The 17,066-nt window shown below is 38.4% G+C and overlaps 2 protein-coding genes across 2 annotated transcripts in view; both read left to right on the top strand.

Moving 5' to 3' along the window:
• Positions 1-12,830, top strand: part of LOC150080620 (hamartin-like) — a 293,531-nt gene extending 280,701 nt beyond the window's left edge. The window contains exon 14 of the mRNA XM_090382129.1: positions 12,171-12,830. Within this exon, the coding sequence (XP_090238255.1) occupies positions 12,171-12,412 (242 nt within the window). The 3' untranslated portion in view covers positions 12,413-12,830. The remainder of the gene's footprint in view (positions 1-12,170) is intronic.
• The window catches only part of LOC150080619 (hamartin-like), a 124,645-nt gene continuing 120,131 nt past the window's right edge, over positions 12,553-17,066 (top strand). Inside the window, exons 1-2 of the mRNA XM_090380758.1 lie at positions 12,553-12,840; positions 13,939-14,168. Of these exons, the coding sequence (XP_090236884.1) occupies positions 12,553-12,840; positions 13,939-14,168 (518 nt within the window). The remainder of the gene's footprint in view (positions 12,841-13,938; positions 14,169-17,066) is intronic.

Below are 17,066 nucleotides of genomic sequence, written 5' to 3'. Positions count from 1 at the left end.
AAATCACACCATTCCCTCCAAATGCCTGTCCCATTCCTCCTTAAATTTATTCAACCTATCAACTTCCACAACGACAGATGGAAGTTTGTTCCAGCAATTAACCACCTGCTGGCTAAAGTCAAATTTCCGCACATCTATTCTACATCTGTCTTTTCTTAATTTGAATTTATGCCCCCTTAGATTCGTAATCTGAACAAGTGGAAGGATCCCATTAGAATTCAGTGTGCTCAACCCATTCAAGGCCTTATACACTTCAATCAGATCACCGCGCAGGTGCCTAGTCTCCAGCCACTGCAATTTGCAGAACTTAAGCCTCTCTTGGTAAGAGGATCCCTTCATTCCCCTCACCAATCTTGTTGCCCTTCTCTGTCCACGCTCAAGTAAATCTACATCCTTCCTAAAATGAGGCCTCCAGACCTGTACGCAGTACTCAAGGTGTGACCTGACCATTGCCTTATACAGAGGGACAATCACCTCCTTCTCCCTGCTAGCAAAATTCCTGTATATCATTGACAAAACCCCATGACCTGCCCTGGCAGCCTGTCTGCATTGCTCAGAAAACTTCATATCTGACTGCACAATTACTCCCAGGTCTTTTTCATTTTCTACCACCTTAAGTGTAGTACCACACAGTTGGTACGTTTGCAACACCCATTGGTAATCAATGGGTGTTGCTCTTCGTGGACTAATGTTATTAGTGGTGTCCCACAGGGTTCGGTGTTAGGTCCACTGTTGTGTTGTATATTTATCAATGATATTGATGAAGGTTTATCAGGCTTAATGTCGAAGTTTGCAGATGATATAAAGGTTGGCAGGGTTGTTAATGACAGTAATGGCAGTGTGCTACTGCAACAGGATCTATATAATTTGGGCAGATGGGCTAAGAAGTGGCAACTGAAGTTTAACCTTGACAAATGCAAAGTACTGCATATGGGTAGAAGTAACCCCAGATGTAACCCCAGAAGTAACCCCTTTGTGAATTGGGGATACATTTGCACATCTCCAGTAAGTGGGAACCTCCCCTGAGTCCAAGGATGCTCTCATAATTATGGCTAAAGGTTTGCTTGGTTGCTTTGCCGCCTCCTTTAATATAACTGGATAGATCCCATCCACCCCAGGTGCTTTTCTTATGTTTAACTTCGACAATTTCTCCTCACTTTGCTTTCAGTTATTACAAAATCATTAAGTATCCTGCTACAATTTGATAACCTTCTGCCATTTTCAAACCTTAATAATTCCTCATGTGTGAATGTAGATGCAAAATACTCATTCAGTTTGTTTGCTATCTAAGCAGGATCATCAACAGTCGATCCATCAATGTCATGTGGACCAATCAGATTCATTCCCTTCCTTTTAGAGTTTATATAAGTAAAGAAATCCTTGCTGTTTTTCTTAGCGTCTTTTGCCAAGGATTTCTCGTAATCTGCCTTCGCCTGCCTAACCTCCTTTGTGACCTGATTACAGACTCGCGCTTATATCTACCATAGGCTTCTGAGTCGCTTGATAATTTATATGCATCCCATGCATTTTTCTTCTCTGTTACGAGTCTCATTAGTTCATTAGATAACCATTTAGGCCTAAACCTTGAACAATATTTCTTAATAGGTATGAAACGTTTAGTAGCATCCACGATTAATTCCTTGAATGCTTCCCACTTAGAATTTACTGTTTGTAACATCGTCAGTCGATCCCACTGTACAGAATTTAAAAACTGTCTGAGACCACTGTACTCACCTTTACGGAAGCAAAAACCCTTTCCTTTACCCCTGATGGTAATTAAATCTTTAAGTAAATCCCACATCAGTACACTGTGATCACTGCCACCTAGTGGTTCCTTTATCTGCAAATTCCTAATACACGAATGATAACTGCTGATAACCAGATCAAGGGTATTACTTTCTCTGGTTGCCTCTCGAACATGCTGCTGCAGAAAACAATCATCCAATAAATCCACAAAAGTCTGAATAGTGTGTGAGTGACCAACCCACAAGTTCCAGTCAATATCTGGGAAGTTAAAATCCCCCATTATAAGACACTCTGATTTACTGGCCCACCCTATTTCTCTGTACAATTGTTCATTGTACTCATTCGAGTCATTAGGCCTATAACACACTCCTACTCTTATTTTTGCTTTCGCAGTGCTTATGTCACACCAAACTGTACTTTGCACCAGTTACACCAGTACTTTGCATTTGTCAATATTAAACTTCAGTTGCCAATTCTCAGCCCATCTGTCCATCTTCTCTATATCCTGTTGCAGTAACACACCGTAGTTTCTGTCATTAACAACCCTGCTGAACTTTGCATCATCTACAAACTTGGACATTAAGTCTGATATTCTTTCATCAATATAACTGATAAATACACAAAACAACAATGGGCTTAGCACCAAACCCCTGGGGGACTCCACTAATAACATTAATCCACACAATGATCAGTGTCCATTGATTACCAGTCTCTGTTGTTGCCCTGTAACCATCCCTTTATCCATTGTAGCAACTTTCCCTTAATGCCATACTGCTCCAGTTTGTACAGCAGTCTTCCATGTGCAACAGTATCAAAAGCTTTTCTGAAATCCAAGTATATGATGTCAAAATTATTTTTTGCATTCATTTTTTGTGACCACATCATAGTATCCAATCAAATTAGTCAGATAAGACCCCTTAGCAAACCCATGCTGTGTCTGAACTATTACTGTAGTCTTGTCTAGGTGATCCTGCAATGTTTTTTTAACCAGTGATTCCATTATTTTCCCCAGAACAGAAGTTAAACTAACAGGTCTATAATTACTTGTCTCCCCCTTTGAATCCCCTTTGGGAATACATTTGCACATCTCCAGTCTGTGGAGACCTCCTCTGAATCTAAGGATGCTCTCATAATTATGATTAAGGTATACTTACTTCCCTCGCTGCCTCCTTCAATATAACTGGTTAGATTCCATCCACTCCAGGTTTCTTTCTTATGTTTAACTTCAACAATTTTTTCTCCACTTTGCTCTGTGTTATTACAAAATCATTTAGCTTCCTGTTAGAGTTTAGTAAGCTTCTGTGCTCCCCTTTCTTACAGAATTCCTCAGGTGTGAATATAGGTGCAAAATACTCATTCAGTTTATCAGCTACCTGAGCATGATCATCAATAGTCAAACCATCTACATTAAGTGGAACAATCTGATTCATCCCCTTCCTTTTAGAGTTTACATAAGTAAAGAAGTCTTTGTTGTTTTTTTCTTTGCATCCTTTGTCCAAGATTTCTTGTAATCAGCCTTCATTTGCCTAATCTGCTTTGTGACTTGATTGCAGACTAGCTTATATCTACCATAGGCTTTTGTGTCTCCTGATAATTTATATGTTCTCGAACCCTGAGAGTGGGTGCAAGAGTACACGTGAACAGGAGAAGTTATTATGGGCTCCAGCAAATAGAGAAGTTTTGCTTTTTTTAATGACTTAAATTAGCATATTAATTTATTTTTTACAGTTGCTTTATATTCCTAGTAACAATGCTTTAGTTTAATATGAATTTAGATAGAGATTTTGTACGTTATTACTTAGTATCAGAAGGGTATCAAATCCACGTGTTGAACAGGTTTTGCAGCTTCTGCGAATGCAAAGTATTTATTTATACTTAGCCACTTTATTCTGTTAATTGTTATATTAAATTATTTTCTATAAGTAGCTTATAGACCTAGTCAAGCTCCGTGGTTTATTTTTTTGAATTTAGATAGCGCGATTTGGAAAGTAAATAATACCTCTTGTCTGTAGATTAACCATTCGTAACTTGACGCCATTGTTATACAATACAATGTGTGCACCAAACTTGATAGCATACGGTCTAATGGAAAACTAGATAGTGAGTACAGTAGTATTAATTAATCAGTAAAATTTATTAATGTTATTAAATTTCATTGTCAATTGAATTGTACTTTAACTAAATAAATATAGTGACCTAATTTTTACAAATGTAACATCATAAATTAATACATATAAGTTGACAGGGGATAAGAAAGTCATAACGTAACTCGGAGATAACATTTGATACAGAAATACATATATATATATAGTGTTATAACTGCATTGGGATATAAGTTTAGGGTTATATTATGTATTGGAATTTTATTGAACTTGAATAGAAATCATGACTCAGAGCAGCAAAGCAAAAGGCTCAAACTAATGGAAGTGCTGTGGCTCAGGGGAGAAATGAGGGGGTCAGTTGTCGTCTAAATCACAGTCTATTGAAATGCACTGCTTGTTTGATGTTTGTGGAGCAATCAGGAACAGGAAATGATATTGCCAAGGGGAATGTCTTTGTGTGTGGGTGTGTGCGAAGTAAGGAGTGCAAGGAAATCAGGCACCAACTCAGTATTGTTATCGGCTTTTATGAGAGCTTGAAGGGCAGGGTGGATGCCCTCGAAGGATTTAAATTTAGGGGCCCATCAAGCTCTCAGCTGCCCACATCAATGCCAGAGCTTTCACTTGAACATCAAGCAACACAGCGGCAAACCCCAAGGCAAAATGCACTGGTCCCAAAGGAACTAGTTGTTGTAGGTTACTCTATTGTCAGGGAAACGGGGAACATGCTTTGTAAAAAGGATAGGTGGAACAGGACCAGGGTATGTCTGCCAAGGGCAAATGTTGATGATGTTGTAGACCAGATATCACCTTTTAAGGGCACAAAGGGTGATATTGTTGTACACGTTGGCACTAATGATATTAAGAGTAGGAGACCGGCGGAATTACTTAACAAGTACAAGTCAATGCTGAAAAAAAGCCGTGAATTAGGGTTGAATTTGAAAGTGTCTGCAATTCTGCCCAGACACGATAGGAGGGAAGATTATAATGAGAGTCTTGTCAATCAATTCGGCCCTGGAGAGATTGTGCAAGGCTCAAGGCTGAGAAAAATTCTCAGCCTGGTCTGTGCTTGTTAACAGGTGCTTGTTAAGAGAGACTGCTTCTACAGGGATGGGATACACTTAAATAGAAAGGGTGCAAGAATATTTTTCTGATGCTATCGAGGCAGAGTTAGGTGGGTTGGAAAAACTGCTAGCTTGAGGGGATACACGGACTAATAGATTTACCAGTAAGCCGCTGGCAGAGGTAAAAGTGATTCTTGCTACTTCTATTGAAATGCAATTGAGCAGCAGTCTGGAAAGCAAGGCAATGGGGATTTCCAGGACTGCTGGGAGTCCATAGTGGAACAAGTAAATAGATGGGCTGTGTTAGGGTAACTAAGAGTAGAAAACAGGTGCATGTATACTTGCATGTACACCAATGCTAGGAGTATAGTTAATAAATTCAATGAACTTGAAGTGCTAGTCAAGACATCAAAGGCAGATATTATTGGGATATCAGAGACATGGTGTCACACAGACATAAGCAGGGCAGAACTGGAATTTGGGGAGTACAATGTGTACAGAAAGAGAGGAAGGGTTATGCTGTTAGTTAAGAAACACATAAAATCTAAGGAAGTGCTTCCAATTGATGTTGGTGGACAATGCAATGTTGAGTCTGTTTTGGTGTGACATAAGCACTGGGAAAGAAAAAATGAGAGTAGGTGTGTGCTATAGGCCAAATGAATCTGATGAGTATAATGAGCAATTGTGCAGAGAAATAGAGTGGACGAGTAAATCAGAGTGTCTTGTAATGGGGGATTTTAATTTCCCAGATATTGACTTGATTTTGGGGGCTGGTCACTCACACACTAGCAAGGCTTTTTGTGGAGTTATTGGATGATTGTTTTCTACATCAGCATGTTCAGGAGGTAATTAGAGGGAGTAATACTCTTGATCTGATTATCAGTAGTGATTCTTCATGAATGAAGAATCTGCAGATAAAGGAACCACTAGGTGGCAGTGATCACAGCGTACTGAAGTGGGACTCAAAGAAGTAACTACCATCAAGGGTAAAGGGAAGGGTTTTTGCTTTCGTAAATGTGATTACGGTGGTCTGAGACAGTATTTAAATTCTATATGGTGAGACCAACTAATGATGTTACCAACAGGAAATTCAAAATGGGAAGCATTCAAAGAATTAATCTTAGAAGCTACTAGGCTTTTCATACCAACAAAGAAATATTGTTCAAGATTTAGGCCTAAATGGATGCCAGATGAACTAATTAGACATGTGACAGAGAAGAAAAATGCATGGGATACATAAATTAACATATGCGACACAGAAGTCTATGATAGATATATGCTGGTCTGCAACCAAGTTACAAATGAAGTTAGGCAGGCGAAGGCAGATTACGAGAAATCTTTGGCAAAGGATGCAAAGAAAAACAGCAAAGAGTTCTTTACTTATGTAAACTCTAGAAGGAAGGGGCTGAATCGGATTGGTCCGCTTGATATCGATGGTTCAACTGTTGATGATCCTGCTCAGGTAGCTAACAAACTAAATGAATATTTTGCATCTACATCCACATATGAGGAGTTATTCAGGGAGGAGAATGCTAGAGGTGTATTTAACTGGTAGTAAGCTAGATAATCCTGTAATAACAGAGAGTAAAGAGGAGGAGAAATTGTTGAAGATAAACATAAGAAAGGCACCTGGGGTGGATGGAATCTATCCAGTTATATTAAAGGAGGTGGCAAAGGAAGTAAGCAAACCTAATTATGTGAGCTTCCATGGACTCAAGGGAGGTACCCATGGACTGGAGACGTGCAAATGTGACCCGAATCCACAAAGGAGGATCAAAGGGAGACACAGGTAATTACAGACCTGTTAGTTTAACTTTTATGCCAGGGAAATTAATGGAGACACTGGTTAGAAAAACATTGCAGGATCATCTAGACAAGACTTCAGTTATAGCTTGGACACATCATGGCTTTGTTAAGGGGAAGTCTTGTCTTACAAATTTGATTGGATACGATGATGTAGTCACAAAAGAACTGGATGCAAAGAATAACTTTGATATCATATATTTGGATCTTAGAAAGGCCTTTGATACTGTTCCACATGGAAGACTGCTGCACAAATTGGAGCAATGTGACATTGGAGACAAATTGCTGCTATGGATAAAGGGATGGTTGAGTGGGAGAAGACGGAGAGTGGTAATCAATGGACACTGCTCATCGTGGACTAATGTTATTAATGGAGTCCCTCAGGGTTTAGTGTTGCATCCATTGTTGTTTTCTGTATTTATAAGTAATATTGATGATGGTATATCAGGTTTAATGTCCAAGTTTGCAGATGATAGCATTAGTATTAGTAGAGGCATTTGATGCAAGAAAGCAAGCTTATGCAACATCAGCCAAAAAAAAAAAAATAAATAAATAAATAAATAAAAAATAACGACTTCCACTTCACCCCTCTGTTCATTCGAAATACCTGTCCAGCTGAGCCTTAAACTTATTTAGGCTATCAACTTCCACGACAAGGGATGGAAGTCTGTTCCACCAACCAACCACCTGCTGGCTAAAGGCAAATTTCCTCATGTCTATCCCATCCGTCTTTCCTCAATTTGAATTTATGCCCTCTCAGGTGATTATTCTGAGAAAGAGGAAGAATCCCATCAGCATTGAGCATGCTCAAACCATTCAAGGCTTTATACACCTCTATCAGATCACCTCGCTGGTGCCTAGTCTCCAGACACTGTAATTTGCAAAACTTAAGCCTTTCTTCGTAAGAGCACCCCTTTGTTCCATTCACTAATCTTGTTGCCCTTCTCTGTACTCGTTCCAGCATCTCTATATCCTTCTTGAAATGAAGCCTCCAGACCTGTATGCAGTACTCTAGGTGTGGCCTGACCATTGCCTTATACAAGGGAATAATCACCTCCTTATCCCTGCTAGAAAAATTCCTATATATCATTGACAATACACCATGAGCTACTCTTGCAGCCCGTCTGCACTGCTTAGACTGTTGCAACCACCTCCAGGTCCATATCATTCTCTACCACTGTCAGTGTAGTACCACAGAGTTGATACGTTGCTCTCGGGTTGCTGTTTCCCCTATGTACTACTTTACATTTGTCAATGTTAAACTTCATTTGCCACCTCTCAGCCCATCTGCTCAACCTTTCCAGATCCTGTTGCAGCAGCATAGCGTGAGTAGTGACCTTAACAACCCTGCCAACCTTTGTATTGTCTGCAAACTTGAACATTAAGCTTGATATACCATCATGAATATCATTTATAAATACAGAAAACAATAATGGACCCAGCACTGAATAAATTTAAGGAGGAACTGGACAGGCATTTGGAGGGAATGGTGTGATTTTTTTTTTTGGCTGATGCTGCATAAGCTCATACACTTGCTTTCTTGCATCGCATGCCACTGCTACTACTACTACTACTACCTAAGGGACTCAACTAATAACATTAGTCCACGATGGGCAGTGTCCATTGATTACCACTCTCTGTCTTCTCCCACTCACCCATCCCTTTATCCACAGCAGCAATTTGCCTCCAATGCCACACTGCTTGTGCCGTGTGGCATTGGAGTGTGCAGTGTGACTGGTGCACAAATTGTGCAGAAGTCTTCCATGTGCAAGAATATCAAAAGCCTTTCTAATATCCAAATATATAATATCAAAGTTATTCCCTGCATTCAGTTCTTTTGTGACTGCATCATAGTATCCAGTCAAATTGGTCAGGCAAGACTTTCCCTTAACAAAACCATGCTGTGTCCGAGCTATAACTGAAGGGTTGTCTAGATGACCCTGCAGTGCTTCTTTAATCAGTGCCTCCATTAATTTTCCTGGAACAGAATTTAAACTCACAGGTCTATAATTACTTGTGTCAGCCTTTGATCCTCCTTTGTGAATTGGGGTCACATTTGCACATCTCCAGTCTATGGGTACCTCCCCTGAGTCTAAGGAAGCTCTCATAATTATGGCTATGGGTTTGCTTACTTCCTTTCAGTGATAATAAACTATTGCTTTCTTAACAACATTATGTATTTTCATTCCTTACTATTATTACTTGCTTTTTACTTGCAATTGCATTTAACAAGTGTTGCATAATTCGTGTGTTTTTTTAAATATATATTGGATGAATATTAGCTATTTTCTTTTATATAACTGGGTAGATCCCATCCACCCCATGTACCTTTCTTGTGTTTATCTTCAACAATTTCTCCTCCACTTTACTCTCAGTTATTACAAGATTATCTAGCTTACTGCCAGAGTTGAATACCCCTCTGGCATTCCTCTCACTGGATAACTCCTCATGTGTGAATGTCGATGCACAATATATTTATTTAGTTTGTTAGCTAGCTGAGCAGGATCATCAACAGTTGAACCAACGATATCAAGCGGACCAATCTGATTCAGCCCCTTCCTTCTAGAGTTTACATAAGTAAAGAACTCTTTGCTGTTTTTCTTTGCATCCTTTGCCAAAGATTTCTCGTAATTTGCCTTCACCTGCCTAACCTCCTTTGTAACCTGCTTACAGATCGATTTATATCTATCATAGGCTTCTGTGTCACATGTTAATTTATATGTATCCCATGCATTTTTCTTCCCTGCCATATGTCTCATTAGTTCATCTGACATCCATTTAGGCCTAAACCTTGAACAATATTTCTTAGTTGGTATGTAACGCCTAGTAGCTTCCAAGATAAGTTCTTTGAATGCTTCCCATTTTGAATTTGCTGTTGGTAACATCATCAGTTGGTCCCATTGTATAGAATTTAAATACTGTCTCAGACGATCGTAGTCGCCTTTATGAAAGTAAAAACCCTTCCCTTTATCCCTGATGGTAGTTACCTCTTTGAGTAAATCCCACTTTAGCACACTGTGATCACTGCCACCTAGTGGTTCCTTTATCTGCCTTGCTTTTTTATTTCTTATTGTTTGTTAGTTAGCAGTAATTGTTTGTTGTTATTCGGTTATTTGAGTGATGATCACAGTATGATTAGTCACTTGACCTTGCAGGAAAAATTTTGGGAATATCATTGAGAAGTTTTCATGTTTAAACACCTTTCCAGAGCATTGACAACTTAAATTTGACATGAAATATGTGGAGTTAGGAAAGGACTAACTCCCCAGTATGCTTGAATATATTAAAACATTTTAAAGCAAACCTGTTCTGTGCATTGCATTAATAAAAAGGATCAACAAAATCAGTTCTCATTTCCCAACATTGGCATTTTATTTTTAGAGCTTTAAAAAAAATTAGGATTACAAAATACAGTATAATTGCTGCTATGGATAAAGGGGTGGTTGAGGGGGAAAAGACAGAGAATGGTAATCAATGGACACTGCTCATCGTGGACTAATGTTATTAGTGGAGTCCCTCAGGGTTCAGTGTTCGGTCCATTATTGTTTTCTGTATTTATAAATGATACTGATGATGGTATATCAAGCTTAATGTCCAAGTTTGCAGACAATAGAAAGGTTGGCAGGGTTGTCAATGACACTACTGACACTATGCTGCTGCTGCAACAGGATCTGGAAAGGTTGAGCAGATGGGCTGAGAGGTGGCAAATGAAGTTTAACATTGACAAATGTAAAGTACTACATATGGGAAACAGCAACCCCAGAGCAACGTATCAACTCTGGTACTACACTGACAGTGGTAGAGAATGAAAGGGACCTAGGGATGTTGTGCAGGCAGATATGAAGTTTTCTGAGCAGTGCAGATGGGCTGCAAGAGAAGCTCATGGTGTATTGTCGATGATATATAGGAATTTTTCTAGCAGGGATAAGGAGGTGATTATTCCCTTGTATAAGGCAATGGTCAGGCCACACCTAGAGTACTGTATACAGGTCTGGAGGCCTCATTTCAAGAAGGATGTAGAGATGCTGGAACGAGCACAGAGAAGGGCAACAAGATTGGTGAATGGAACAAAGGGGTGCTCTTACGAAGAAAGGCTTAAGTTTTGCAAATTACAGTGTCTGGAGACTAGGCACCAGCGAGGTGATCTGATAGAGGTGTATAAAGCCTTGAATGGTTTGAGCATGCTCAATGCTGATGGGATTCTTCCTCTTGCTCAGAATAATCACCTGAGAGGGCATAAATTCAAATTGAGGAAAGACAGATGTAGGATAGACGTGAAGAAATTTGCCTTTAGCCAGCTGGTGGTTGGTTGGTGGAACAGACTTCCATCCCTTGTCGTGGAGGTTGATAGCCTGAATAAGTTTAAGGCTCAGCTGGACAGGTATTTCGAACGAACAGAGGGGTGAAGTGGAAGTGGTTATTTTTTATTTATTTATTTATTATTTATTTTTTTATTATTATTTTATTTTATTTTATTTTATTTTTTTTTTTTTGGCTGATGCTACATAAGCTTGCTTTCTTGCATCAAATGCCTCTACTAATGCTAATGCATCGGTAATTTGTTACCAGTTAGACCCTCAAAATTGTGACAGATTAACCAACATCACTAATTAAAAGGAATGCATCCTGTTAATTAGTGATGTTGATACAGTACAATTGTTTATATATTTATACTGTATAAACCAGTGGTAGGGCACATTAGGGCCTCAGTTGCCAATGTGCAATAAAACAACAACCCACCAACCAATGGTAGGGTTGGGACTTGAAAAAATGATGAAATAAGTGGGATGGCAAATTAATCAGGTGATGAATTACAATGATTATATTGTAAACTTATCCATCATTAAATTGAAGATTTGTATGCACAGTTTTCATGATGTCTTTTCTCTTTTCCTTAATACACATTAGTTTTTTTGTAGTACCTATTAACGATTTATCCCTTCATACAAAATGTATGTTTCCCAGTGTTTGGCATCGCTTGTCCATTTGAAGCTTTGTGTTACACAGCTCTTACTATTGTTTTCCTACTTTTATCAGAACAGTTTTCCAGTGAATGATTAAAAACATACTTTTTATATTAAATTCTTTGTGTTCATTATTACATAGTTCTAAGTTGGAGTTAAGGTGTTATTCTGATTGTTCTAACAATATAAAGGTACCCTACAACCCCGAATATCCTTTGGCCACTCTAAAAACATATATAATTATTATTTCCAAAGCCATCAGTGATAATAAACTATTGCTTTCTTAACAACATAATGTAATTTTCATTCCTTACTATTAATACTTGGTTTTGACTTGCAATTGCATTTAACAAGTATTGATTTATTCATCCATTGCATAATTTGGGTGTTTTTTAAATATATATTGGATGAATATTAGCTATTTTCTTTTATAAACATTTATCTATAAAGATTTATTGGCATAAAGTTTATAAATTTGGTTTGTGTTTTTGCAGATGGATTGTGCAGTGAATTATCACCTTCCAACACAGAAATTAGGATTCCAACATCTCCAAAAGCACTCAGTGAAACTGTGGATTTAACTACATCCAAGGATCATGGGGAAGGGGAGTCATATGAAGAATTGGAAAAGAGTATACAAGAAGAACATTCACAGTTGAAGATTGAAAGTTTTGTTAGATCTATTAAACGTTTTCGCTATTTTCAGTCACTGTGGTCCATCAGAATCAATTTTTAGAGGGATGCCTCGACTGTCTAATCTGAAGCATTCCTCTTCTTGTCCCGATATAAAGAATGCTACTGATAAATATTATTTCCCTGAAGAAAAACAAGAAATTGTTCCTGAGTCATTGCAGAAACGTTTACATGAAGAAAAAAATGGCCAGTTTTACATCCACAGTTACAGGCATAGCATCTCCAGAAAGCTTTACAGATTCTCAAGCATGTGTCACTCAAAGCAATTGGCTTCAAAGTAATGACAGCACTGTTTTGCTTCAGAATGATAGTAACACCACTACTCACTTTGCAGAGATTCCACGTTTTAGCACACCGTCTCCTCTTGAGCTTCTCGATCGTCATCTCCACCTGGGTAATCAGGTTTATGTAAACCATTTGAATTCCCTACCTCTTACAAGTACTGTAAATACTGACTGGACACATTTGGAGGTAAGAATTGTACACATCAGAATTTTTTAGATAAGAGGATGTTTTTTTTTTTTTTCTCTTTGGCCATTTTCCTCAATTATTTGTAAGAAAATTTTCAAATGTGATGCTTGCGAAAAATAAAATAATCTTCCAGTTTAAGCCAACTGTTTTATGTTTACATCTTATACTTTCTAATTGTCTCACTAACTAGCTAAAAGCATACATGAAATTGATCCATATTTTCTGCATACCTGCCAACTTTTCCAATTTAATAGGAAGTTTTTAGACAAATGGGCATGTCTTCTGCTTTTGCAATTAAATTCAGTTTTCTTTTGGTTTTTCGTGAAGTGTGTATTGTTTTTCAGATAGACAAATATACAGCAGATTCACAATTTACTGGATCAGATTAACTGGGACATTTCAAGACTCCAAAGAAAAAAAAAATATCCACCGGAAATCATAAAATTCAAGTAACAAATAGAATAGGTATAAACAGATGTTTTGTAATTTGTAAATAAGTGATAAGAAGTGGTGTTATAAGTCGCGATTGGGAGATGAATGTGCCAATTACTTCACATCCCCCACTGTCTTCACACCCACCGCTCAAAAAAACAATAGAAAGAGAACAAATGTTTAGTTTGTTTTAGTGCATCACGTGGATTGTTGTGTTCTATCTCACCTCAAAAAAGACAAATTTTGTTTCGTTATTTATGTCAGGAGTGTCGAAATTTTTTTTAGAGTAAATATTTTTTTTTTGTTTAGAAATCACGAAAATTATTGGTAAACACAAAAGAGTTGTGCTTTCAATTGAACAAAAAACTTGAAATTATTCAAAAGTTTGAAAACGGTGCATCCGGTAAATCTTTAATGAACCAATATAATGTTGGTGACCAAACAATATGCAACATTATAAAAAATAAAGCGAAGCTATTAGATTTTGCAGGCACATCTGATAGCATTAAAGTCATGACTATCAGAAAAACAATGGAGGTCTATAAACAAGGACCTCAACAAGGCAATGGTGGAGTGGTTTAGCTAACAAAGAGTAGAAGGCATTCCAGTCTTTAGGGTAGTTTGTGCAGCCAAGGCAAAATATTTTTTGATGAATTTAAATTGCAGGACGATTTTAACGCATCTTCTGGGTGGTTTAAACAGAGGCACGGCATTCGTCAGATTGCCATTCAAGATGAAAAACTAAATAGTGATGCACCAGCTGCCCAAGAATTCACCAATGAGTTTCAAAATTTATTGAAACCAATGAACTTCTGCTGGAGCAAATTTACAATGCTGATGAAACAGGATTGTACTGGAAATGTCTTCCCTCAAAAACTTTGGCTTACAAAACCAAGGTAAAAGCTCCAGGACATAAAATGCAAAAGCAAAGATTGACAGTTCCTTGCTGTGGTAATGAATGAATGAATGGATGAGTGGAATGGGAAGGGTTTTTTTTTTTGGATGATGCTATATAAGCTCGCTTTCTTCCATCATCATATGCCCTACTAATGCTAATAAATATGGCTTAGCCTATCCTGTATGCGATACAGTTCTTCATACCAAGGGTTCACCATATGCACATCAGACCACAAGTCACAACAACAACAAGTAAATTCATTTTTCTTTTATATTGTCCCAGAACTTCAGAATTAGTATATTATGCTCATACTATGCCAGGTCTTATTCTTTGAAACTCTGTGCAATTGGAAAGGCAAAAAAACTACTGGCTATCTCAAGTATTTCAATATCAAATTTACCTCTTAATTACTACAATAATAAGTCATCCTGGATTGACAGGGAGATATTTCCCAATTAGTTTAGAACTAAATTTGGGTCTTCACTGTGCCAACATCTGGTGTCACTGGGCTTGCCACAGAAAGCTGTTCTGGTATTAGACAATGCACCAAGTCATGCTAATGACTTGCTGCACTGGGTGACAGTGATCACAATGTACTGATGTGGGAATTACTTAAAGATGTAACTACCATCAAGGCTAAAGGGAAGGGTTTTTGCTTTCGTAAAGGTGACCACAGGGGTCTCAGACAGTTTTTAAAATCTGTACAGCGAGATCAATTGATGATGTTACCAATGTTGAATTCTAAATGGGAAGCCTTCAAGGACTTGATTTTGGAGGCTACTAGGCTTTTCATTCCAACTAAGAAATACTGTTCAAGGTTTAGGCCTAAATGGATGTCAGATGAATTAATGAGGCTTGTGGCAGAGAAGAAAAATTTTATGGGATGCATATAAAGTATCAGGTGACACAGAAGCCTATGGCAGATATAAACTAGTCTGTAATCAAGTCACAAAGGAAGTTAGGCAGGCGAAGGCAGATTACAAAAAATCTTTGGCAAAGGATGCAAAGAGTTCTTAACTTATGTAAACTCTAGAAGGAAAGGGATGAATCAGATTGGACCACGTAACATAGATGGTCTGGCCATTGCGAATACGCGAAACCACGAATACAGATACCACAAATAGCGGGGGTTTACTGTAGTCACAAAGGAACTGGAAGCAAACAATAAATTTGATATCATATATTTGGATCTTAGAAAAGCTTTTGATACTGTTGCACATGGAAGACTGCTGTACAAATTGGAGAGATATGACATTAAGAGTAAGTTGCTACAATGGATAAAGGGATGGTTGAGTGCGAAATGACAGAGAGTGGTAATCAATGGACACTGCTCTTCATGGACAAATGTTATTAGCGGAGTTCCCCAGGGTTCAGTGTTGTGCCCATTGTTGTTTGGTATATTTTTCAATGATATTGATGAAGGTATATTGGGTTTAATGTCCAGATTTGTGGATGATAAAAAAAGTTGGCAGGGTTGTTAATGACAGTAGAGACAGTATGCTGCTCCAACTGGATCTAGATAAGTTGGGCAAATGGGCTGAGAAGTGGCAACTGAAGTTTAACATTGACAAATGCAAAGTACTGCATATGGGTAGCAATAACCGAAGAGATATGTGCCAACTGTGTGGTACTACACTCAGGGAAGTAGAAAGTGAAAAAGACCTGGGGGTAATTGTGCAGTCAAATATGAAGTTTGCTGAGCAGTGCAGATGGGCTGACAGGGCAGGTCATGGAGTCTTGTCAATGATATATAGAAATTTTGCTAGCAGGGACAGGGAGGTGATTATCCCATTATACAAGGCAATGGTCAGGCCACACCTAGAGTACTGTGTAAAGGACTGGAGGCCTCATTTTAGAAAGGATGTAGACTTGCTTGAACGAGTAAAGAGAAGGGCAACAAGATTAGTGAGAGGAACAAAGGGGTGCACTTATGAAGAAAGGCTTAAGTTCTGCAAGTTGCTACATCTGGAGACTAAGCATCTGCGAGGTGATCTGATTGAGGTGTATAAGGCCTTGAATGGGTTGAGCAAGCTGAATGCTGATGGAATTCTCTCTCTTGCTCAGATTAAGAACCTGAGGGGACACAGTTTCAAATTGAGGAAAGACAGTTGTAGAATAGATTTGTGAAAATTTGCCTTTAGCCAGCGGGTAGTTGATTGGAGGAACAGACTTCCATCTTTTGTTGTGGAAGTTGATAGCCTAAATAAATTTAAGGCTGAGCTGGACAGGCATTTGGGAAGAATGGAGGGGTTTTTTTTTGGCTGATGCTGCATAAGCTTGCTTTCTTGTATCGTATGCCTCTGCTAATGCTAATGAGGAAATTCTAAAATCAGACAGAAATATTTTGTCAAATATTTACTCCCCAATGTGACAGCTTTAATACAACCTATGGATGAAGGTGTCATCCATCAAATGAAAGCAATTTTTGTCTGCCAGGGGCAAAAGCTGATGATGTTGTAGAGCGGATATCATCTTTTAAGGGCACAAAAGGTGATATAGTTGTACACGTTGGCACTAATGATATTAGGAGTAGGAGACCGGCGGAATTACTTAACAAGTACAGGTCACTGTTGAAAAAAAGCCGTGAATTAGGGTTGAATTTGAAAGTGTCTGCAATTCTGCCCAGACACGATAGGAGGGAGTATATGATGAGAGCCCTGTTGATTAATTCGGCCCTGGAAAGATTGTGCAAGGCTCAAGGGGTAGAAATTTTTTCAGCCTGGTCTGTACTTTTTAACAGGAGAGACTGCTTCTACAGGGATGGGATACACTTAAATAGAAAGGGTGCAAGAATGTTTCCTGATGCTGTCGAGGCAGTGTTAGGTGGGTCGGAAAACTGCTAGATTGGGAGGATACAAGGACTAATAGATTAACAGGTGCCACTGGCAGAGGTGAA

The sequence above is a fragment of the Mastigoproctus giganteus genome, chromosome 9, assembly GCF_048544385.1.
Source record: "Mastigoproctus giganteus isolate SK-2022 chromosome 9, ASM4854438v1, whole genome shotgun sequence".
NCBI classification, from domain to species: Eukaryota; Metazoa; Arthropoda; class Arachnida; order Uropygi; family Thelyphonidae; genus Mastigoproctus; species Mastigoproctus giganteus.
This window is presented reverse-complemented; position numbering and strand designations above follow the sequence as displayed.